The 11755-nt window shown below is 40.7% G+C and overlaps 1 protein-coding gene across 1 annotated transcript; it reads right to left on the reverse strand.

Annotated features, from left to right (window-relative positions):
* Window positions 1–2782: 2782 nt before the first annotated feature.
* On the reverse strand, window positions 2783–7057 carry lplb (lipoprotein lipase b). The gene is made up of 10 exons (XM_084706840.1): window positions 6822–7057; window positions 6327–6502; window positions 5998–6177; window positions 5736–5847; window positions 5336–5569; window positions 5001–5243; window positions 4773–4893; window positions 4320–4493; window positions 4075–4182; window positions 2783–3951 (listed from the first exon to the last, which is right to left on the reverse strand). The coding sequence occupies exons 1-10, from the start codon at window positions 6913–6915 to the stop codon at window positions 3846–3848; spliced, it is 1548 nt and encodes a 515-aa protein (XP_084562966.1). The 5' UTR covers window positions 6916–7057; the 3' UTR covers window positions 2783–3845.
* Between the last annotated feature and the right edge of the window lie 4698 nt (window positions 7058–11755).

The raw sequence follows: 11755 nt of genomic DNA on the forward strand, positions 1-11755 counted from the left end.
GTTGCCAGAACGCATCACTCAACATAATGACTGCAAACCACATGATGTGAAACTTTGACCGACATATTAAATACTATACTATACATTTAAGAAGAAAACATGCATTTCTTCAAATTCAAACCCAGAATATTTGTCTGCATTTCTAGCTAGTGTTTCGCCTAATATGGTTGCCATGCCCATGGCAAGCTTCTTCTCCCCCATTGGCTAGGGTTAGGGGTGTGGGCAATACTTGGGTCTTAAGTCATTTTCAAGCTCTGGCCCTGTGGTTTCACGACACATAAAGAGTGACAGCTGAGGACATTGGGTATTATGTCCACCATGTTGTGCCGTATGTAGTGATATTGCGTGTAGGAACAGTATCCCAGATAGTTTTTCAGTTTTGGGTAGGGCATGACATCTTAAGTAGTTGTACACATGTATTTGGTCTGCTATCAGCACTTGTAACCCACTTTAAGTGTCCTTCTGGTCACCTTTGGGTCACCTGACCTAGCTGTTTACAAAGTTTATTTACATGTAAGATGAAAAGATCAGGCCTCAAATGCGACCGTGCCACTATAATAGGAGCTGTGACAGCAGGTGTGACAGCCCAGCGTAGCGGCAGTATGTGTGCTTGTGTGCATGTGACAAAGGTGAACCTGAACACGATACCCATCAAAAACCCAGCTGGGAGTTGGGACTTAGAAATAGCAGCTCTTCACTATGTATGGTGAACTACAGTACAAGGCTAGAATGAACGGCATCATTGGGCTTGTGTGATTTTGGGTGACAGGTCTCAATCTCCCTCGCTCCTTTTTTGTTGTTGTGTTTTGTTGTTGACATAAAGGGAATAATGCAATGTTATGTAAGTTGCAAGATGTCTCATAAAAGCTGCATATATTGTCGAGGGATGGCATTTCTTTTCCCATGCACCGCAGGTCCATCTGCTCGCTCGACCCCGTTGTGACCTTTCACCCATGACTTCTGCAGCACCCCCACCCAACACAACTCAACACTGAGTCTTTGTGAGCGTTACTCTCGCCATTAGTTCTGCTAGTAGTTTATGATCCCTGTTTAATGGTTTCCGTTTGCATCCAATTCCCACACTCTCATTAACAGTCTTTAATGCCAATTTGTGTGGTGTGGGTGTTTGTGTATGTTTGGGTGGGCTGTGTATGGGCAGTCATGTCTGTGCCCTTAGGAGTTTGATATTTTAACAGCTGGACTTTGACAGGATTGCAACCTGTTTGGTTTATAGGAAATGCCATTGACAGATTTCCCTATTTGAGATAGAAAAAAAGTTGCAGATTGTTTGAATCCATTCTTGTTTGAACTAGATGGACTGTTCACGATCAAGCCTAATGGACTCCTTCTGAGTAATTTGTATCAAACAGGAAGGGTAGGGGATTACTCAGTGTTGCTGCCAAGACAAGGGTTAGTCATTTCATAGGGTCATTTCAGACCATGTCCGCTATAATGATATATTGATAGCACAGACAGAATTGGTTATCTTCTCTTTATTCATAATTATAGTGCTATTTACTGTATTCTAACCTAAAAGTCAAAATCTTGCACTCACTTAGTTTACTGTCCTCTTGTCTAGCATGATGCAATGTCTTATAATGGTCTAAATTCTACATGGTTCATGGTTAACACCTGTATATGAAGGAGACAAGCGCTTGTGGATTATGCTTTCAGTATGTACTCCATATGTAACAAATGTTTTCTCAATGACAACCTGAACAGTGAGCCAACATTTGTCACGAACCAGGATGGATGTAATACTACCCTCCTGGAGATAACCTCTAGCCACATGGTGAGCCGTGATTCTAGTAATACTTTAAATCTTCTCTGAATTGTAATGTTCAGTATGGCTGGTGACAGCCGTGCCAAGTACTCTCACAATCACACATTTCAGTACACAAACACAGGCATATTGTGCTCACATACATAACACACTGCTGCCAGTTGCTAAACTTGATGTGCAGCTCATAGAACACATGTTTTCCTATTCCATAAGGAGATTGATAGTCCCATATGCTGCGGTGTAACTCATCTGTGAATGGGCATGTAGAAAAAGCACATTCAAACCAGTGCTCTTTGTATGACTGTTAGTCACATTGATTTCATTGTGGTCGTTTATTCCAGGGGCATTATCGTATGATTAGTCCTGTAAATGAGAGTCGTACCTCATCCATTCCTTAATATGTTTAAATCCCTTTACAGACCATTGATTACTCAAAACGTGTGTATGTGAAGCAATGTAAGTTACAGTATGCCACCTGCTACTTGGAAAGTTGTTTATATTTTATTTTTTCAATTAAGTGAAAAAGAAAACTGACCTTCAGTCAGATTACACATTTGCAGTAAATATCTCTATGTGTGCCCTACGTTAATGACCAAATACGGCAAGCTACCAAGCAAACTGAACCCTGCCAAGTAAAGGGAATCTCATGTTGACAAAGTCTGATAAAGATAAATGTTTAGATGCACTGAGAAGATCATGCAGAGGAGGTGTTTGCTCACGTGGACAACAGCAGTGCCTGGAAACAGGTAGGAAGCACGTCATGTCTGTGTCAATATTGTGAGCTTTCTTAGTAGACATCTGGAGCCCCTATGAGTTGTTTGGAACTGTGGTGTTGCTTTTTCAAATAGCATGACAGATTGTGTTATCTGTGTAAACATGCACAAGAAACGAGCTGCCTTGTCTTAGCTTTTCTCAAGTCCTATTTCAAGGGAAGTTTAATGTGTTCTCTTTTTCCTTGATAAAGTATAGTTAAGGGGTGAAATAAAATATTACCTCATGAAGTCTCACCAATCCAAGCCTATTTTTTATTTGCAGAAAGAATATATAGGTAGTACATATATTATTGTAATAGTTCAGCACCACAGAAAACCTAACATTATATACAGTCTAATTTAGGAATTATATACAGCACAATCAATAAATACAATAAAAAGCATTCCCAGCAAAACTGGTTGTCCAAGTCAAACCTATCATATAGAGTGAAACGTTGCAGCAGTGTCCATCTTTTGTTTTCCAACTACCTTTTACCCACACACCTTTTACAGCCATTTGTATTTCAACTTTGCCAGTGATTGGACCTTGACACAATTTACTTTTTGGATGACAACCTATAAAGTGACCTGTGCTAAATAGTTTGTGATACAGTATAACATGGAATAATTGGCCGACTTGGATTTCACAGTTGTGTGACAAAATTGTTAATTGCAAACATATATATATATATATACTGTATAACACAAGGGAATATTCATATTATTGCATTAATATTCTTGACCATGATCCCTTTGATGCAGTTACAGTAACAAGTGCTACAATTAGGGTCACAAAGTCAATAATACAGTAAAATATTATTTCCCATTTCTAAATGTTCATGTTAACTGTAAATATATGTAATAGTAACGTAAAAGTATATGTTGACAAAAGAGTATTTATCTTTGTCATATGAAAAGGCTTTTCTAAATACAATATGCAAAAAAAGTCAAGAACACAGTTTACCTATAACAATCCACCTTGTTGGATGAAAAATATACTCTAGATTGAGTTTGATTATGTGATTGGAATGTTGTATACTAAGCTATTTGACAGAACTAGTGGTCAGAGCTACAATCCCACAAAACAAACACTTTCAGTTTTAACAGATGCCTATACAGATGTTCCAGACTTTTGCTGAAATTCTTATTTGCAACAGCATAACAAACTTTCATGCAGAACATGCATTGATGTCACCGGTGGGTTGTAGATTCAAGCTGTTTGCTTTTCACTGTACAGTGAGGAAACCAAACTCAGGATATTTGAATTGTTTCTAGCAAGTGGGATAGAGTGATTGTCTAGGCTTATCTTATCAGCGAGATGAAGATAAAGACTCAGATGATGACAGGGTCTTATCAATGGCAGCCTCATTCATACCTTGTTTGAAAAAGCTTCCATGCATCTTGAGCCTGTGCAACCTACAATGCAACACAAAGACAATGTCAATACATCAGTGTGAGTGAGTGGTGTCATGTGAATGACCCGTTCATCCTGAAAACATGTCCATTGTACCAACTGAAACATTGAAACATGTCTCTCACCTCTCCATCTTCCGGCTGTTTTGATCTTCTTTCGACTTTACAAAGGACACAGATTCTCCTCCCTGGACAAGATGAGCGAATTCGCCTTCTCTAACTCTGAAGATTACCCTGTAGAAAGACCAGGTGAAGGCATGGTCAGGTACTGAAATGGATTTGGCCAAAACAAAACCCATACAAGGATGTCCATTTGATTGAACTCATTCAGTTCTTCAGTTGAGATTCACTTTGGGATCCATAGTACTCACTTTGCCTGTGTCTCACCAGACTTCACACGGATCCTGCGGATCAGGAACTCGTTGCTGCTGAGGAAAGAGAAGTAGGAGTCGCTCTCCCATTCCATCTCTACAATCAGAAGCTCGCCGATGTCGACATCAGAGGTCACCAGGAAGGAGACCGTGGAGTTGGTGAACAGGTTGGGCCTGTGTGTGGAGATACAAGGTTAAGCTTGTGTTCTAATTGTGTCGGAAGTGTAGGTGTAGGTTAGATGGTGGGGGTGCGAGAGGACGCTTATGATACAGGGCCCCCAAATTCGTTTTTTTTCTCACTTATGGGAGAGCGCCCTCTATAATAGGTGATAAAAAGTAGGGCCGTAGAATTGGATAGTTAGTCTAAGGAGGGCTTGTTCACGTGACATCCAGCTATACCAACGCACTGTCGTCCACATTCCTTAGAGTTTTTGCATAACCAGAGACACTTACATAATCAGATTGATGTCTGTCTTCTCGCCGTGGGTTCCGAACAGGGCCACTTTCAAAGGCTGCTGGCTGAGACTCAGGTTGTGCTGGCTGAAGAAGTGGACCTTTATCTGGTAGTGGAAAACTGAAGATGGACGACACTGCTGTCAGAACCACAGGTACCACACAACAGTGCCGATCAGGACCACACCAAAAGGGTTTGCCTGTAATGGCGTAACAAGGTCTGCCCACCTTTGAAGGGCATACTGGCAGTGGTCTTGAGGTACATCTTGGCGCTGCGGGTCGTGCGGACCTTGTTGACGTTGTAGCCCACGTTGTTGCAGCGGTTCTTGCGGCAGCTCAGACACAGGCCTTTGTTGAAGGCATCTCTGGAGTTGCAGCGGTAGGCCATGCTCTGCTGCTGCTTGTTAACCAGGGAGTCAATGAACAGGTGCACGGAGCGCTCATGGGCGCACTTCACAATCTGGTCGACGTCTACACAGAAGAAGACAGAAGAGGAACCGCTAAGAGTGGGTTTGTGGACCACTAAGAGGACAATGCTGTAATGGTACTTGAAGTACACGTACTGTAGATGCCGTAAGTGGCGATCATCTTCATGGCGTTCTGGAAGGTACATCCAGGCTGCTCAGTGCCTCCATTGGGGTAGATGTCCACATGACCCACAGGTCTCTGGATGCCAATGCTCAGGTCGGGGCTTCCCCTGATATTGGTGTGCAGAACATCCACAAAGGTGGCATCGTCGGGGGACAAGCGACTGAGGCTGTCGGCATTCTCGAAACGAGGGCCAGCGGGGTCCAGACCTGTGCACATGAATAGGATTGTAGTGGTTTAATTTTAGAAGGAGAAACATTTGAACACAGTAATGAGATAATAATAGCTATTTTGTTCCTGGAACCAGGCACAGGGCATGGATATTCCAAATGCTGCCATACTGTGAGTTATTAACGGACTGCAGGAGGTTTGCACCTGTTATTCTATTGACTTTGTTGTTGGTAAGGTTCCCTGCAACTCCAGCCACATGGGCACCCAGACTGTACCCCAGGATGTGAAGCTTTGATAGGTCATACTTCACCTCAACCTGGTTGTGGGGAAGAGTAAATTAATCAGTAATTGTCTTTAGCTGTCTAAAGAAAAGTCTGCTAATAAATGTTAGTAAAGCATTAAATATACTAAAAACGTTTTATTCTCTCAATCACTTGATACTGTTTTCTAACAGGTGAGTGCTCACCTCCAGCCAGTTGATCAGCCTTGCCACGTCTTGGCCCACCAGCTTGGTGTTCTCTGCAGAGTTGGGGTAGTGCTCATTGGCCCTGTCCAGCCAGTCCACCACTAGAACATTGGCACTGGGCTCTCTCTCAAAGAGAGCAGCCACAAGCTTGTGGACCCAGCTCTCAAAGAGTCCAGCCACCTACAGACCCCCAGACAAAGGACATTAGGATGTGCTAAACAGTATAAGATTAGTTCAGACGAAAACACATTATTTAGTTGCTAAAAAAAGTATATATAATAACAGGGATATTAACTTTCAAATGAGTTGGAAAGTCTTGAGTTACTTACCGACCAGCCATGGATGATGGCAAAGGTTTGTGATGAAGTGTTAAATCCACACTCAGAGACAGTGCGGTTCACACCAGGCACAAGGTAGCACAGGTCCTCCTCGGGCTCCTCAACTTGGCGTACTGAGAACTTGGTTTCAATGTAAGTGTAGTTTCCAATCCAGTCAGTGTTATTGTCTATGAGAGAGCAAAGGTAAAAAAAAAATCCTGATTCAACACTTATAAAGAGAGAATGTGTTCAGTGTAAAACCAACCACATTTTTAAAATAGAGCAATTATTTTTTCTAGTAATAGAAAAAGTATACCTCAGTGGCAAATTAAAGTGAAGCCAATTAAAAAAACATTCATTTCAAACTGGATGTTTGTTCATAGCCTATACACAATTTACAGTTCGGTCTGAATTTCAACACGCCAATTATACATCAAGGTCATTAAAGGTTAATAAAACAAACCTAATATATTTAAGTATTGAAAGTATTATGTTCTCTGCACTTACTGATGGAGGTTTGTTCGGTAGTTTCAGAGAGAGCTTCACATGCTTGTATTATTGTAATCCCAATGACGAACAACCATGTTATTTCTTTTCCCATAGTACAGTAGGTTGGTATGTTTTAAAAGCCCTATCCAATTTCAAAAGAAAACTGTTGAGAACACTTTTATCCGACGGAAATAAATGACCGTTGGAGGAAAAAACTTGTTATATTTGTCTGCACGATGAATTATTTCAATATGCCAAAAAGCGTGCAAAGTCGGTATTTATATAAACTCGAACTCCACATGTAAATATCTTACCTTTCTTCTATTGGTCTAAACCTGGACAGGGCGTGTACAACCTTACCCAACTGGGACAATGTCAACAAATCGCATGCCTGCTTTGTAACACAACAGTAATTAGCTTTTGTCAAACTTGGTAAAAAGCATGAATAGGTAATGTAACTTTTTAAGTAATCTTCTAATGAATGAAACGTCTGCTGTGTAACACAAAATATTGTTCGTTTTGTCAAAGTTTGTAAACATGTATAAACAGGTAAAATAATCTTCTATAGTATTAAATTAAATACAACTAAATGATTCAGTGATTGGATGTTTACATATTGAAACAGATATTCTGATATCCTGCCAGGGCCTGTACTTGGCAGGGAGACAGAATTAGCCAGTGCGTGCATCACCAGAACAGGCACGTCACTAAAGCAGTTTAGTTTTCCATGTGACACAAGTCAAGGTCTTAGTTATTCAAATTGACACAGTTGATTATAATATAGAAAAATACACCTGCCTTTTCGCATAAGTTGCAATTGAACTCAAAAGTGTTAGATTTGAGAATATGGTATGGTTATAAATAATCGAGAAAAGCAATGTTGGCCAACTGATCAATGGCTATGAAATGCTAAAATTTGCCACGGCTGCTTGAAATCACTATTTGGAAATGTGGTGCTCTTGTTCAATCGCTGCATATTTCTATTGCTGCATATTTCTACATATGCCCTGATTGAGTTCTCTGTGAACCATGAAATACCAAAGAGAAACTGTGCATCCTTAACTGTAGACGATACCCAAGTAGACCATACAAGGTGAGTAATAGCATATGGAGTACCCTAGTAAATGTTTGTCTAAATCTTATGGATCATAAACTTTCTTTTCTAATTTCCTGTCCCTGAAGGTGAAGTGGAAGACATTCCTTACACTTCCAAATCAGCCAATGAAGCCAAAGACACAGCATCCGCCCACAGACACCCATTGACGTAATATTCACATAATCTAAAGTGTTTCCAGAGCGTAACATATGTGTTTCTGATCTAGAAAGCTCTTTGAAGATCTCCACATCCAAGTAAGAAGAAATCAGGAGGACATGACACAGGTGTATAAATCTAGTTCATGAACAGGTTCATACTGTTCTACCAGTTGGTGTGATGGCTGACTCTTACAGTTTTTTTATGATTGCTTAGACACAAACATGTCAAATAACACAGTTACTGAAACCTGACACTCAAGGCGCAAAACAGCAGCTCAGATTTGCACAACTATAAGCCCATTCTCAGCCTCACACTATTTGCAAAATACTACACACAGTGTTTTGCAAATCACTAAACCAAATCACTTTTATACATTAGACACAAAAATATAAGAATATGTCACTTACAGTAATTGCCTTTTCAAGACACTGCCGTGTAAAATGCCACATGTGAACGAATGGATCAAACACGTGCAATCACTATACTGTATTACGTAAGTATAGCATGCTAAACTATGGTACTTGCCCCAGAGTAATTGCACTATAGTAACTTGTGTTACCATTGATATCCTTTGCCAAATTATTTTTTCTCATCTGGAAAAACCTTTGACCTAGGTCTTCATCATCAATAAACATTTGTTCAGAAGGGTGAACACATCAGTGTTTATGTGCACACATGAGACATGAGGGTGGCGTGTGGATGTGTGTTTACTGGTGTGGGTGTGTGTACTGGGGTGGGTGTGTGTTTTGGTGTGTGTATTGGTGTGTGTATTGGTGTGTACTGGTGTGTGTACTGGTGTGTGTGTGTGTAAGACATCCACCACCATTGCTAAAGAAAAGCAGCCACTCTTTTCCCTCCCAGTGGGAACCACTTATGAGCTTCCTCCACATACACACGCATACTCACTTTCCCTTCTGTCTGCACTCAATCACAGCACCACATACCAATGTTTTCACACCAGAACCGTGACAAAATATGTTCTTGACATTCTCTGAGCCTTCCTTAGGTTGAGGTATTTTTACACTGTGTCGCGTGACATAATACCATGACGGTTTACAATACTAAAACTAATGACATCTTCTAAGATGTTTTACACAAGAAACAACTCACAATGTGGATGTGTGTAGTTAAATTAGGAGGTAATCCCAGTATTAACCTCGAGTCGTCTTAAGGACCAAAAATGACCTGCCACTGTGTATGGTACAGCAAAGACAACTTCCTAAATATTCTTTGGAAATATTTGGGAATAGGGCTGACTTCAGGAGTAGTGAACTTCAGGAGGCATGTTTTTTCTTTCTGTCCTAGAGCGCCCTCTGCTTCCGAGACAATCAAAAGGACAAAGAGACACGAGCTGCAACACTGTACAATAATCATATTATTTTACGGAACCTTACACCCACATGTATTCAATTGAGTAACACAAGCTTCAGCAAGCTTAAAACAAGATTCGGCTTCTCAGGAGATGTCTTTTCTAAATTTTGTTTAGAAAGATGTTTTTCAGTTGTGAAGAGGCAGTCTATTCAAGCCACACAAGTGGTCCGTGTACATGCTGTCTGCAACTCAACAGAAGAGGTCGCAAGCAGCCAACCTTATGCTGTCAGTCAGACGCACGCTACTTTGCCACTTCGCTTTCTGTTGAACTCCATGAATCAGAAGCAGCTTTATGATTGACAGTTAGCAAAGACAGAGGGGAGTTGGAAGCTTATTCACCTCTGGGGAATGTAGACAATACTGGATGTGTATTCTTACTGTGTATTCCTTCCTCTGGAAGAACAACACGATCTAAAAAAAACCCTAATGAAACAATAATTTGGTACAGAAATAAGACAATGTTGAATCAAAATAAAATGTGCAGCCCCTCAACTTTCCTTGGTAAATGAATGAATCAATTATTGTTCTACAGCTTACATTTTACATTTAGTCATTTTAGCAGACGCTCTTATCCAGATCGACTTACAGTAATTACAGGGACATTCCCCCGTGGCATGTAGGGTGAAGTGCCTTGCCCAAGGACATAGCGTCATTTGGCACAGCCGGGGATCGAACTGGCAACCTTCAGATTACTAGCCCGATTCCCTAACCGCTCAATAACCTGAGTCCCTAAGTAAGCTTAAGCAAGAACAAAACAACAAACCATAGTCCACTTTGAATAGCATTACTTTATGGCAAATGATCAATTACGATTACGGTAAATGTAGTCCTAGAGTAAGAGAAACATCAAATATCGCTTCATATTGCAATAAGTAACACCCCCACCAGCCTTGTCCCTCAGCCTGTAAACAAATATAATACACGCACACACTGAATTCTACTTGTCTATTCCCATAGCCTTTGGGATGTAAACTTAGCTCTACATTAACTCTACTCCCAAGACAACCCAACAGCTTTTGGGGGAGTTTTTACCTTAAAAGGAAATCTCTTCCTCTCTCTCCCTCTTCCTCTCCCTCCCTTTCCCTTTCCCTCTCCCTCGTTGTCTCTCTCTGTCTCACTTTCACTTATGCCTTTCTCTCTGTCTTCCCTCCCAATTTTTGTCGGACTCTCTTTCTGTCTTTCCCTTCCTCCCTACTGGGAGTATCAACCACACGTGTGTACAATGTAAACTCTAAGAATGTTTGGTCTCTCAATAAAATCCTTACCCAAAACAATAGGTATAGACTCACTGTATGCAGTAGCAAGTTTTCTTGGACCACTTTAAAATACATTTTGTGGTAATACAGTATCTGTAGTAAATCCTTTCTGGAGGTTCATCTGTAGTGTTTGGCAACAGCTACAAAAAGGATGCAAGTCGTGATACATGGCTTGTCTTGAAAATCTGAGTGAGCCAGCGTTGTACACTAAGTGAATTAAAAAGCTGTTTACTACTCCGTAAACATAAAGGCTGTTGCTTGTAATTTCAGGTCACTTGTTTTCAAAAAGGGGCCTTCGTAAGGAAGTAACCTTTGGAGCATGGATGGAGCATTTATTGGTCAGTTTGTGTATACTACAAAGACAACTACACAATTACCAACCTTCAGAATGCTAGTCAGGCATGCTCAGAGCTCTGAAGATGTTTTTACCAGAACACTTAAAGGCTAAAGGCTATCCTTTCAGGATATCGAAATTTGAAGAAAACCTGGCTGTATTAATATTTTATTTGAATACAAAATTTATTTCAGTGACCTAGTAATTGCACACAAAATTGAATACTGAACTTCAAAGCTTGAGCTGACCATAAGTCTGGAAAGGTGATGACCAGAGACTGCAAGGCGAGACATTTCTCACTCTTACAGGGCATATGGGAAAACACTGCTCGCACTGTCATGGGAAGGGATTTACCTCAAATCTGCGTCGGCTTTACACCTTGACTTTCCTCAGCAGTGACCTCCATTTAGAAAAGGTTAAACACAACTTGTGACCTGTGTGTACCACTAGTTACAGCAGAGATTGACAGGGGAACGGCCTGTTCTTAAGAAAGGTTAAAAAATTCACCTTGAGCGAACAAGTAGTGATAACTTGAGACATTCTAATGCCGCACAAACGTACGGCTGGGAATTACTTTGTCTATCTTTTAACTTAGCATCAAATTCTTTCAAGTTTATCCCTTGGGGTGTTAGTTGATATTATCGCTGGAAGAAGCTTGATTTTGAGCAGACTTTATTTTTAGTCAGAGCAGCTGTTGTGTTTGTGAGCTGTTAGTGCAGACAAACTGGCCCTGGGG

The sequence above is a fragment of the Hypomesus nipponensis genome, chromosome 10 (genome assembly GCF_054491055.1).
Source record: "Hypomesus nipponensis isolate SF chromosome 10, ASM5449105v1, whole genome shotgun sequence".
Taxonomy (NCBI): domain Eukaryota; kingdom Metazoa; phylum Chordata; class Actinopteri; order Osmeriformes; family Osmeridae; genus Hypomesus; species Hypomesus nipponensis.